The following is a 13,692-nucleotide window of genomic DNA, read 5'->3' as shown; positions in this document are numbered from 1 at the left end:
TCAATTCCCTTCCAAAATATTACATGAAAGGCTACGTAACTATATTTTATAAAAGTATTTTTTTTAATTTTACCATCAAATGATTTAGCGGTGGAGGACATTCACTCCATCTTGCTAACTGAAAAGAACTAATTGCATACCATTTTCCCCATGATATCTCTTGAAGTGACTATACAGAGTGCATAATTTTCCTCTGCACATCAACTCCCACTGAGCTACGAGGCCCTCTCTCAATGCTCTTAGAATTGCAGTGTTGGATTTTTTTTTTCCCCCCGCCAGTAACCTTCTGCTCCATAAAAATAAAATTGGTCTGAAGAAACCATTCTGAGACAAATCTGTAAGCATGCTATCAGTTCGGAGCTGGCAGCTGCAGCCCCAGCCTGAAGAATCTGTCGTTTTCCTTACAGGAAGAAAAGGAAGGAAGCAGGAAACTCAAATAAGTTTTGAAGAATGAACTTAAGCTTCTAGCAAATAATTTGAAAATGTGGCCCCAGAAATCTACTTATTTTCTCAATTTTGTACAATTTCTTTATTCTTTTACTTCTCTCCATCCCTAGAGAGAATGGGGGAATCATTTCCCATCTATAAGGGGAATCAACCAACTCCTTACCCTTTCAGAGATTTCACTTACTCTCCATATTCTTTTGCACCTACTTAAAGTTGCTCCTCTTCTTTTAAAGCTGCAGTCCCCAAATCTTCTCTTTTTTCAAAGAAGCAGAACTGCTTTCTGCCCCACGAAGCCTCCTCAGGGCACCAGTTAAGCAGTCCCCCCTTTTCCCTCTCCCCATGCTGGGTCAGGCTCCCCCAGCATCTCTCCCTCTGTACCAAGAGGAAGCAAAGCAGCATCTGCTTGCTACTTGAGAAGGTTAAAAGAGCCGCCTGCTGCTTCTCTCCCAGACGGTTCTTGGAAGGAACCCATACTTGTATATCAGTTATCTGGAAGGGGCTTTGAAACCCTAGAACTCTCCTGGATGAACAAATTGCTGGCAGTCACTGGGAGAAATGAAACACACAGAACAAAAAAGCCCTACACATTGCTATGCATTCATTACAGATAATGAGTTTATATGCATTTTCTATACAATTATGCATACACAGGCACAGACAAACATTGCACAAGCTATCATAATCGTGAAAGAGTTTGAAAACTATCAGCTCCCTCCATGCAACGTTCACCTTTCCAAGGTCTGCCTAGCATTGGTTCTGACACCTTTTACACACCACCTGGTGCATGCAATGTGTATCCTCTGAGTGGAGCTTTGTAAAGAGCTCAGCACTGACCTTGTCGCATTTCCAGTGAAATTAACAGCTGAACTTCATTTGAGTTTTGGTGGAAAAATGAGCATCTTTGAAGTTATGCCCTTGATATAGATTTATTTAGGCAGCAAAATGTCACTTGCTACATCCAAGTGCTAAAAGAGTTAGGTTTAACTGAAGAAGATTTTTTTTTGCAGTTCTCCAGGTTTTAGATTATTACAAAATTTAGAGCAAGCCTGTTTGAAGTCTAATGTTCATACTTCCCCTAAAAAGTCAACTCATATTTCAGTGCTTAAAGAATACAGAAGCTTCCTGAAGAGAAAGCCATCAAATTTAAGAAGTCTTAGCTAAGAAAATTATGGAAACAACACATTAAGAAAAGAACTCTTAAATATGCCTACTACTGCAAGAAGCTCCAAAGACTGGAATAGCTTTTCTCCTTACCTCTGGAGTGTTTTTCTTGAACTCGCGACTTTGCTCGATAAGTTTTTTCCTAGACTGCTCACTTTCATCTTGTCGGTTAGCCAATATTGTTGCTGTGGCATCGAGTTCTCTCTGTCAAGAAAAACAACGAAAAAAAGGGGACTACAGTTAGAGTTCTCATTATCACCAAAATAAAAATAAAAGCTTGTATGTCCATCACATCATCTGGAATACCGAGGCGGCTGGGCTGTAGAGCAGTACAGAACAAAGCACCAAACTTCCAGAAAACAGACTCCTGTGTTAACATCGAACGAAGGTCTGCAACCTTTTTAATTCCACCTTGCAACCAAAACACCTTTTTTCCTGAAAAGCATTCATGCGTTTATCACATTACGCATGCTAACAGAGGAGCGCAATACATACCTCCTAATACTTCCCCAAATCCAGTGAAGATGACAAAGCTTGAACACGTTCAACCCAGGTTTATTTTCACATGCCTGCAGATACTGGATTTTGCCTTTGTGAGCTTTTCTGTGAAAAAAGTTATGACTAACTCGGCTACTGGTTAATCCTGTGCTTCTGCCTACATTGGTTATGCTTCAGTCACTCATCTGGTGAATGCCAGAGTATCTTCCAACAGCTTTCTTCTCGGCTGAGCAGAAACGAGGCTTTCTACCAGGCTGAGTAGGCCCAGCCCAGAGTGTAATCCCCACCAGAGTTCCTTTGCTCAGGCCCACGCTTCCAGATGCCACCACAATGGATTGAATGGGTCACTTATCAGCACAGAAAGCAACAACACAGCCTTCCCTGTCAGGCCGTTCCCTTTCTGAGGTATTTCCACATAGCAGGAAAAAAATAACAACTCGACTCAGCTATGGACATCATTCCCAAATCACTCGGAGCTGTAAGCAAGGAGCTGTAAGAGGAATTTGGGCATTGCTTCCCCCCCCTTATTTATTTGAAATGAAGAAACAACTTGGCTGTGAGAAAGAAGTAAATGAGAAGTGAGAGAAACCTGCCCTAGCAAGACACCAAGAAGGTCCTCTTGGCGGCCACCTCCACCACCGGACCCCCGCAGCCCCTTGCCGCCAGCCCAGCCAGCAGCACACAGCAGCCCGAAAACCTCTGCCTGCCTTCCCTTCCCGCTGCCTGACAGCCACCAGCCCGGTCATCTCCACGCACACCAAAAAAACGTGGTAAAAATAGAGCAGATGCTGTTTGTTTGAGATGTTTGAAAAGTTGACCGTGCACTGGGTCCTGCCAGTGGAACCAGGCAGCCGGAGGAGGGAAACAAAATGGGAAACCAAAGATTTACTTCCTCCTACTCTTTAGAGGTGTTGGAAGCAGGCAGAAAGCAGGATCCACAGGACACCTGCTAAAATCCCTTGCACTACAAATTTTTTATTTTTTATTTTTTAAAAAGGCAATTCGGCTGCAGTTTTTCTAGATACTCTGTGAAAAAAACTGGTCCCAAATTGTTATTTTTATTGAGGGTGAATCCCGTAACTTTCACCAACTGGATGGACATGTGTTTTACGTGGCTCCACAGTTTGACCTCTGGAAGGAAAAAAATCCCTTCTGCAGTTTCCAACTCCAGAGAATCCGTACTTGTTTCCCCTTTAAGTCTTTTATTTCTACTACGTATATGGACCACAGTTATCTTAATCCTTGGAAATAAGCTAAATATGACAAATGGATTTGAAGCTAGGCAGCACGCTGGAGCCAGTGACCTAAATATTGTCACCGTAAGGCTTTAAAAACACTGCATTTCTGACTTTGAGAGAAAAAAATAGGGCAATATGTCCACCAGATCTTGGTTTGGAATTCTGTAACATATGTGAAATCTATTGCAGAAAAGTGGGAAATACTTAACAGTTGGATAAACCACATTTGAAATTCATCCCAGCTAAGTTTATGCAAGAAAAAAGAGCAACAGAAACCAATGTGGTTAAGCAGTACTATAAAGAGCAATATAACGGCTAAGCAGAAGGCTTTTAAAAAATATAAACAATCTGGTACGGCCGGCAACTTGGAAAACTATATTTAAAAAGGAAGCACACATTTAAAGCAAAGCAAAGAAAACACTAATCATGAAGCATGAGAGAATTTCAGTAGAGCAACGAATCAAATGCTTGTTTTACAATACAGAGGGCTAGCAAGGCACTTTACAAATGGAAAAGCAGTTTTTTAGGACCTATACTTCCAAGCTAAGAGACAAGAAAGAAAAAGAACTGGTTCAAAAAATAAATAAATCCTACTTTGTGCTATTATGAAGAGTCAGGTGGTGAATAAAGAATACCCTTATCGCCCTCACTGCCTGATCAACACCAGTGCCACGGTGCCTTTACTGCAGGAACCCTCCCTTTTCCTTCAGAAACCCTCTGGGACAGGGACCGTAATTTCTCACTACAAGATGTTTCCTTCTGGGACATCTCAGGTAGAGATGTCACCAAGGAAAAATGCCAGCATGCAGCCACACTGAGCTGTTCGAAACCAGGGCTCAAGGACCTTGCAGAGATATTAAGTCTTCATAGTCTATGTCATAGTTAACAGACCCCAAATCAAAACGATTTGAAAAATTGCTATTTTTTTCTTCCTTACTTGATCTCAACCACATACACTACAAGCATCATTTATTCAAGCAAAATAAAAAGACTTATCTTTCTTGCTTCTTTCCTTTTGCCCCACAGTACTGTCAATTTCGGGCAGCCAGCTCTCATTGCTTGAGCCACAGATGAGTGAGGAACCCCCTCCCTAGGGTTACTACTTTGACCCATTTCAAGAAATTTACTGGGGGTGGGAGGGAGGCAGTGGGAAGAGAAGAGACAGGAAAGTCTTAGGTGCTTAAGTGCAGGAGTCATCAAAAGCAACCCTCAGAAAACAAACATTAAAAGGTTTATTTCATGCTATATAAAAAAATAATCTAAAATGAGGAGGTCAGTCTGCTACCCACTGCAACAACAGTCCACAGATGCATGCCCTGACAGTTGGTCAAGCAGGACCAACAAGAGACTTCAGGTGAAGAGCAAAGGCAGAGGCACGAGGAGCATCTTGTGCCGCATGGACACCCCGGCAGGAAGGAGGGGACATGCACAACAGCAATCCTTTCTCAGGACTGCACTCGTCAGCTCTATCATAGAATGAGTTACAAAAACATTTGGTAATCATCCACAAACACTGTGATATAATCATACCCCAAAATTTTGTTCTTCCCCCATTTTGAAGTGTCTAATCCCTGCTGTGTTTCTCGCAAAGCTGTTATTCTGGAGCAAGAAAGAGAACAAAACTCCAGGGCAGACTGATTTTTGCTGGCAGACACCTCTCAGTCAGGGCAGCGATGCCTCCCAAGCACAGGTGCGCCTTCAAAAGCCTCAGGCACGGCTGCAGATCTTAGCAGCATGTTTGCACCATAAACCTTATTTTACTTATAATAAAGATAGACACAAATCACAACTGCATGCAGATTAGGAATTTTCTACCAGTAAATGTACTGGTAACCATTTCCACCGAAATCCTGTTTCTGTGTAGTTCAGGTACTTCCCTTTATCATCATTTCAATCAGTTGCCCGGTCTAGATGATAACCTGCTACGGAGAGGAGTTTTCAGTAGTCTCATTTCTGTTTGCATCCTTTCTCTGTATTGCATTTGTCAAATCTATCAAAGTTCCCAATGTAGCTTTCTGTAATTTTTAATTTCCTATTAAAGGAAAATTTCTCAGAGCATCGAAGATACCAAGGCAGAAGTGTCAGACACAGCCCTGCGTACCCACAGCCTACTTGTCTCAGGGACATTTTACGTTTCCCTAACTGATATATTATGTAATCTCTCAATCTGAAAAACCACGAAGTCTTCACCTGTTCAGAAGCCTACGTACTGATTACAGAAGTATTTCAGAAATGATAAGCTGTTTTGTGAGCTCGATGTGTTTCTCTGGAAAAACAAACACGCATGCTCATAGACAGAGCTGCAGATTGTTACGTGGGAAGTAACCACAGAGCTGACGTTTGGAAAGTCGTACTTTTTGTAAACGCTTATTTTCACAGTCCTTGCTTGTAAAAAGCAAGCACCAATTCCAGTCTAGCAGTGCTCAGAAAGGTAGAACATGTTATAAGAATGCAATAACGGATGAAGTTTCTTCTCTGTAAGATGAGTTCATGCCTGCTGTGCAGTGAAGCCCCTTTTTCACACAAGAAAAAGGAAAGATCAGAGTCCAAAGAGTGCAACATCTCAAGAATTGCTTGTCTCCTACCTTAGAAATAAATAAAAATTAAAAAAAAGCATTAAAATAAACATGTTTCTTAAGAATAATTTTGTCACTTGGCAAACTGATGCAACTACCTTTCACACACAGAATTAGGAAGTTTCAATAAACACATTTTATTTCCGCATACTCAAGTAATTTGACTCCAAGTAAGCTTTTAAACAAGCTTTAACTGGAACCACTTTTGTACTCTGTGCAGTACTTTTGGACAGTGAGTCAACGTGTGCGGTGGCCACCACATTAAGCAAATAGAGAACAAAAGCGGAGGTGCTAATGTATCTATCAATAAGATAGCTTAACTAAAAAGCTCTTACAGAAAAGAAAGAAAGGTCACATAAAAAAAGTTTGTAGTGGCTTTGTTCACCCTAACACCAGGCACTACCACAAATGCAGGGAAAGCCTATCAAAAAATCTTGCAAGAGGGGAAAGCTAGTCCTGGCTTTTCAAAAGGAGCTACCATCAGCATAACCCAGCTGCATAAATATCTACGCCAGCAACAAAACCACTATTACTGGAACAGACTGCCAGTGCCACGGCCAACACGGGATTATGCCTGTCTTTTCATCTACACCTTGAATTCAAAAGTTTGTTGTGTTTTGTTTCATTTTTTTTTTAAATGCAAGGAACAAAAGACTGTCCAGAGCTAGAGAGACCTTAATGTCAAAGGTCTGTAGGTTTTATTTAACGAGCTTTTCCTCCCACTCAGGGATAACGAAACACCGGCTCTTCGTTCCAAAAGGCAGTTTTCATCCTGCGGCACTGTTTATGCCCTCCTCAGCACGCCATGCACGCAGGGCCCAGTCCCTTCACACAGGCGACTGCTGGGCGAGGTGTCACCAGGCCAGGCTGCACCACGGCTGCTGGGACGGAGGCCCCGCGCTCTCCATGCGAGCAAACCTCCAAGATCATCTGGTCCAACCGTCCCCCTACCACCAATGTCACCCACTAAACCATGTCCCCAAGCACCACGTCCAACCTTTCCTTGAATGCCCCCATGGATGGTACCTCCCTGGGCAACCCGTCCCAATGCCTGACCGCTCTTTCTGAGAAGAAATGTCTCCTCATTTCCAACCTGAACCTCCCCTGGTGCAACTTGACGCCATTCCCTCATGTCCTATCACTACCTGCGAGAAGAGGCCAACTCCCAGCTCCCCACTGGGGCGCTGTGGGAAGGCTCTCACACAGACGTCCCTGTAACGCTGTGAAACCACCACCTTCCATTACTTCACCTTGTCCTTTGGTTACAAATCCTGGCCAAATTAAAAAAAAAAAAAAAAAAAAAAAAAAAAAAACCTTTCAGCAAACCTTCTCCAGCAGTTACTTAACACTCTGCTAGGTCCTGCATTTCTGTTCATTATAGTTTCAAATGACATAAATTTCCTAAAACGAAACCGTGAGCTTTTGCTGGGGAGAGGGTTCCCTTTTGCCTTTGCCAGGCTCCAGCTCCCATGCTGCTGGAGTGCTGCTCAGGGCTTCACCGACCTGCCACACGTTAATTTTCACACTCCTGCACTCAAAAGCAGAAGTACAAACCCGTTGCATCAAAAGCTACAGCAGAAGAGGCCAAAAAGAAAAAGTAACATGAATTTGAGCGGGGCTGTGGTCGGGCCTCCCAGGACAGGCTCCTCCAGGCAGCCAGCATGCACTAAGCAGCGAGCACAGCTCCGGCTGGCCCGTGGAGCATCACCCCCAGCCTGCACTGCAAGAGGGAATTCGTTAGCCTACCACGTCCATGTTGGTTAATTACTCCGCAAGAAGCACAAAATGCCTCAGTTTAATACTTGCTATTTCACAGCAACTACACGGTGGCGGGGAATCAAATGACATCACCTTCTGCCAAATAAAATAAATTACGAGGAACCAAAGAAAACCCGGTGTCGCTTGCAAAGACTTTCCCCAGGCAAGACGCAGTGATACACATCTGCCTGACCTCCTACCTTGCTGGATGAGCACAGACTGACCGAGATGCAGCATGAGCTCGCCCTGCACAGACCCCAAGGGCCGGCAGAGATGTGGTAACTGCACCACCAGAAGTGCATCGCGCACAGCCACCCCACTGCCCTACGGGATGCAGGAACACAGCAGGCTGGAGTACAAGGTGGTCCCCAGGGCTGTCCCTGTAGTTCTTTGGGACTTTTTAAAGGGCTGTGGCCCTTAAACAACATGAAAAAAACAATTAACTAATGACTAATTACAAACTACTTAATGCACTCTTCTTGTTTCAGCCAACTCCTGCAGCAGCCACTGTGTTCAGGTGAAGAGAGATTATGCTGCCATCTTGTAATAAAACACCTTCATAAACTTCAGCTCGTGTCCTACTTCCAAGCAAGATCAGATTCGTGCGTTACACTAACTAATTCTCTTGACCTCAGATCAAAGCAAAACGTGGCCTTAAAAGAGTGGTTCAAATAACAAAAAGATCAGCCCTTTACCTAAGCTCTGCTACATCATTTAAAGTATTTAGTTACTCCTCTTTTCAGCCTCAGCTTTGCTGGCAAATGAAGCATGACCATGCTTTAAGCTAGACACATACTGTAACACAGATCAGGATTTATAACTTGCTATAAAGGCCGCCACTAATAAATCAATAATACATACACACACAGCCTTTTTTCAACGTGAGTTCTGGACACTTATTATTTAAAAGAAATAAACTCAAGCTTTTTTTGTTTTGTTTTCTATTCTAAACGCAAACTAACTCATTGCTTGGATTTTAACTTCACTCAAATCCTCACTACACTGTCATTTAGAACACAACGTCGCAATTGTTCTTCCTTTGATGACATTTTATTCTTGGAAGATTTTTAACATGGTTAACCACTGAAGACAGACCAACTGTCTGCCCTGAAGTCCATCACAGCAACCACTCAATAATCTTTTAGTCTCCAAATGCAATCACCAATCTGAAAGCTACGTAAGCTGTTTCCTAACGTAAAATATGGACAATAAATACTGGACGTAAAATATTTACCAACAAAAGAATAAATACACACTGAAGAAGCAGCCTACAAATACTTTTTAAACCACATTCAACAGAGTAATTCCTTGAGGAGCAGGCCTTGAGCTAACCTACCACCTCAGCCTTCGCTCCCATCTGATGCTGGGGCACTGCAGAAGTGGTACAGCATGAGAATAAACTATCCTAGTAGTATATCTGTATGGTAGGAGGGTTTCCAGATAAATATGGTTCAGAAAGATGAGGTTAGACTTGGAATTTCTTGTTACTAAAGACCTCAGCAGCAGGTATGTGCTACGAAATAGGAGAAAAACTACAAAATACATCTTGAAAATATTGTCTGGTGACCCCCTTCTAATAGGCTTTAGTTCACCTGTCCCTTCTGATCAAAGGACACATTTAAACGTTGCTATGGTCCTTCACAGACTGTCTTTTCCTCCGCAGAAGAGCTCTGTACCTGGGTTCACAACACGGCTGCACTGGCAGACGGACAGACTGACATCAGGCACAGGACGGTGACTGCAGCATTTTGCAGAGGAAGCTGGATGGGGAACTTGTATTAAGAAATCGGTAGTAACAAAAACAACATCAGAAGAAAATTACTGGCAAATGAAATTGTTGTTTGATAAACAATTTAAGCAGGAAGAGTATTTGGCAGAGGGTTTTTGGAGAACGGTCCTTGACTCCTGACTAACACGCTTCCTCCCTTGGTCTGAGTTTGTTGACTTTCTGGGCACGCTGCAAGGTTTATGCATTTTCCCATGATGGAAAAAATACAGCATTTTTGTGAAGTTGTCTGTGAATGCAATTGGTGGATGTTTTCTAAAAAATTATAGATATAAATAGGAAACAAGAAAGTAACGTTTTCTTTATTTAGATTTTCATTACTGAAGTCCCATTTAGACCTCTCAGTATTCTTTCATATCTAAAACCCAAATAAGACTCAGCTTGCTATGACAACAACACGATTTTAAAATGAACGTCTGGCATTTAACACTGATAGCAAGCATTACATATTTTGGGCAATTAAACAATGCTGGACTGTGAAGCCTTTCAGAATTTTTTTCTTTATAGCTTTTAATATTTTTTTTCTGGACCATGACGACAGTGCAGCGTAAGGATCTCACCGAACTCAAACCCGGATGGAGATGCTAAGGAATGCAGAATGCCTTTCCTGGCTAGGTGTTTTCCAACAACATATTGGGGTACTTGGTTGAGCTCATTTTCTGTGACATGAAAAGGAAAATAGCAGAATTGACTCACGAGGTAAAATTAGCTGATGTACAGTCACGAGGAGGCTGGATTGGAGGTGACAGCGCACGTAGCACCACATAAAGAATAACATGCTTGATGTTAATAATGTTGCATGCTAATTTAGTACCAGAAGTACTCTTCTTCATGCAGTACTTTTAACATGTACTGCCACCCCCCTTGTTAAGATCAGTGTTTCTGGTAGCACTCTCTAAACCGTATGCAAGGAATTGTTATAATGGTCTTCCAGAAGTCATGCATTACCACTCACACTTAAATACTGGAAATCCGGCATCCTCTGGCATTCGGTGGAAGGTGGGCCAACCAGGATGACCGCTGAACCAAGGACAGCTTGCATCTACTTGCTCCATGAATACAACTAAGGTATTCAATACAGCTAAAATACCTTTTTGACTTTAAAGAAAAATCTTCAATAATAATTTCTATAATTCCGCCACTATTCACTGTGACAAATCTCACTAAAACGAGGTTTGCTATGAAAACAACAGATTTAGCTGCAGTGGCACTGTCAACCTTGCTATGATACACTGTCACTTAAAAGTCCTTAATTTTGGCTATCAAATACAATTTCAATTTCTTGCACTTTAGAGCAGTAAAAACAATTCTGTGAAGACTGTGTGTTTACAACCCCTCAGTAAAGAATGCAGCTGTCTCAATCAATGCTGATTGTCTGTTAATTAGTTCAGTTTTACAAGCTGATGGAACAGATTACTTCTTTCCCTTCCCACACACAGAAAGAAACTCTACAAATACAGTTATCTACAATACACTAATTTTTGCTTCCCGGCAAAGTCACAGACGTGATCTCTCTACCAAGAAACCATTTCGGTTTGTATCTTGTCAAGGCATTCTGTCATACAGCGATTTCAGTTCATATAGATATATATCCTGGAAGAAAACGGAATTAAACAGCCACACTTTCAGACACGGTGGGACTACGTTCCCTCTTTTTTGCAGTGCCTGAAAGCACATCCAACGTTACCCCAAGTTCTTGAAACGAAGTTCAAGAAATGAAGTCAGGTCCTCATGAATAATTTGCTGTTTGTTGTGGGTTGTATCATGTATTTAACCAGTATCATATTTTTGAACCAAAAAAAACATTCAAGCATGTGATACATAGCAGCAAGCTAAAGGTTTTTATCACCGTTCTCCATCCCTTTTCAGACAAACCAGAACTAGCTGGTATACCTCTCATCTGCTCACGGAGATTCACTGCCTCCAGCATCTCGCTCTTGAAGAACCACCAAATTTTAACTTTCATATATGCAAGATGAGAGTGTTGGACGCTCTCCTCCAAATGCCAGAAAACACTTATGTTGAAAAAGCTGATGAAATACCATAAAGCCTAGGGCCTGACAATAGGGAAGCTTGATCCAAAACACCACTACTGCGATGACAAGTGTGCTACGTGGTGTGTCAAATGATACAAATTTCACTTTGAGACTGGTTTTCTTTCTCCCTTAAATCATGGGAGAAAGAAAGGGAGATTTTACATGATTAGGAGAAAAAGTTCTGGTCAAAGATCATCCACATATTTAAAGCACATATCTGATATGAAATGAACATTTAACTAGTAAGCTTTTTACAGTAGAAGCAAGCGGACAAATACAAAGCCCCACAAAATCATGGAATGATCAGACTACAAGAGCTGTTTTTATGACAGTGTATCTGGCTAAGCAGTAGAAAAGATAAACTAAATAAAACCATATTTCTTCCACACGAAGACATCTACAGATATCAGCTTCAACAGCAACATCACAGACTGCCTAAAACCTCTCAACGCTTTTCAGAGTTCAACATACAAAAGATACAGGAGTTTAATTTTTGCACTATGAAGACAGCCATTCAAAGCAGGTCACTGGAAACACCTCGCAGAAAATTCTCTGGAGCCACACAAACAGCACTGGGGGAGGAAAAGGGCTGGAGAATGGCAGTCACCTCACACCAGAGACATTGCCCTGAACAGTGAAGGAACCAAGAACAAAATCCCTTCAGCTGAAGCCTGATTTTTTCAGCTATTGTTTTTTGGTTAACTTTAGCTAAATTACACTTCTACAATTCTATAAGCAAAAGTCTTCTTAAACCCACTGCACATTTATTCTTCTTTCCTGCCTCTCCACTTCATTCACATTACCCAGGAAAAAGCCATGTAGAATATGATCCTGGCTTTCCAAAATCCCTTATAAAGACCAGAATAAAAATCAAAGGTTTTGTTGTTGGCATTTTTTGTTGTTGTTGTTCCTTTTTTTTATTATTATTATTATTAGTTTTACCCTGATATTGCTTTGGATTTTATTTATTTATTTTTTCCTCACATTTTGCAAGCCACCTTACCCACCCTGTCTCAATGACTGGATGGCTTCATTGTTCAAACAGCACACAAGCCACCTTTGCCAAACACGCTGCACCAAAGGCTGCATTTACCAACGCAGACTCGCCTCTTATGGCTACGACACTCGGCTGCTTCCTCGGCTTTCATGTGCCAAGGTGCAGACTTACAACCCTGGGAAGCCTCACCAAAATTCCTCCTTGAACCAGTGCCATTCACTTGGCTGTCTGCTGTTGCAACATCCGAACTGCATCCTTTCCCACACCAGGACGGAGGCAGAGCTGCGGAGCAGTGTGAGAAAGCCTGCACTGCTGCCGACTCGCTGTTGCCACAGGCAGGACTTCAGGCTCCAGTACAATCAGTCCAGGAACTCGCAGTAACATTAAATTCCTATTAAAAGAAAATGATTTGGAAAGGAATTGCTGGATGCTATTTGATGTACCACTGCAAATTAAGCATTATCTGTAAGCCCCCAGAATTATTTCCCACAATGTCTCTGGTTGTGCTGGCTATGTGACTACGAATCAGCCTTCAGTTTTTGTGCTTCATCTGCAGTAACACAGAGGATTTTGCAGTTCCACAAGAAAATCTCACAAGGACTTGCTAAGCTTTTCTCGATCTCCATCTTCAGGGGATGCATGCTTTAGAGCTTAACTTACATGTTTGCTGTGGGATGAACTCTAGAACTATGAGAAACGTTTGGGAAAAAACAAAACATGCTGTGTCATTTACTTTTTCAGGACACCACCATTAAGTTACAAGGCAAAACTATCATCTACACACATTTTCTTATTTTTGTGTAAAAAATCATTTGATTTATTTCCTTCTCTCTCACGTGTTCTATTTCAGGCATTTCTAGGCAGGCTGACTAGGCTCTAGAAACTGGCTGGGAAAGAGACCTACACCATAGGGTTACAAATTATGCTTTAAAAGAAATACAGTTTCTTCTGTGTTTCTGCCCAAACAATAGCAGGGGTAGCAAAACCAACCCACAGCTGAACCAGAAACCCACCCAGAACGGATTCCTCCTTGCCCATCTGTCCACGCAGACCGCAGCAGCCCAGCACTGCCTTGCCCTGTTCACTCGACCACCACACGGAGAAGCGATGCAGAATTCCTTTTCTTCTTTGATACTCCTGCAGAGTACCTTAACCTTGTGCTTTAATCCAGCCCTTTATGGGTAAGGAGTAAGCC

General features: G+C 42.1%; 1 protein-coding gene across 17 annotated transcripts in view; it reads right to left on the bottom strand.

Moving 5' to 3' along the window:
- CUX1 (cut like homeobox 1) overlaps positions 1-13,692 on the bottom strand; it is a 268,016-nt gene that overhangs the window by 217,694 nt on the left and 36,630 nt on the right. For all 17 annotated transcript variants that reach the window (XM_035559220.2, XM_035559233.2, XM_035559234.2 and 14 more), the window contains exon 2: positions 1,702-1,812. In XM_035559220.2, the coding sequence (XP_035415113.1) occupies positions 1,702-1,812 (111 nt within the window). The remainder of the gene's footprint in view (positions 1-1,701; positions 1,813-13,692) is intronic.

This window comes from Cygnus atratus, chromosome 20 (assembly GCF_013377495.2).
Source record: "Cygnus atratus isolate AKBS03 ecotype Queensland, Australia chromosome 20, CAtr_DNAZoo_HiC_assembly, whole genome shotgun sequence".
Taxonomy (NCBI): Eukaryota; Metazoa; Chordata; class Aves; order Anseriformes; family Anatidae; genus Cygnus; species Cygnus atratus.
The sequence above is the reverse complement of the archived record's forward strand: the minus strand, read 5'-3'. Positions and strand labels throughout refer to the sequence as shown.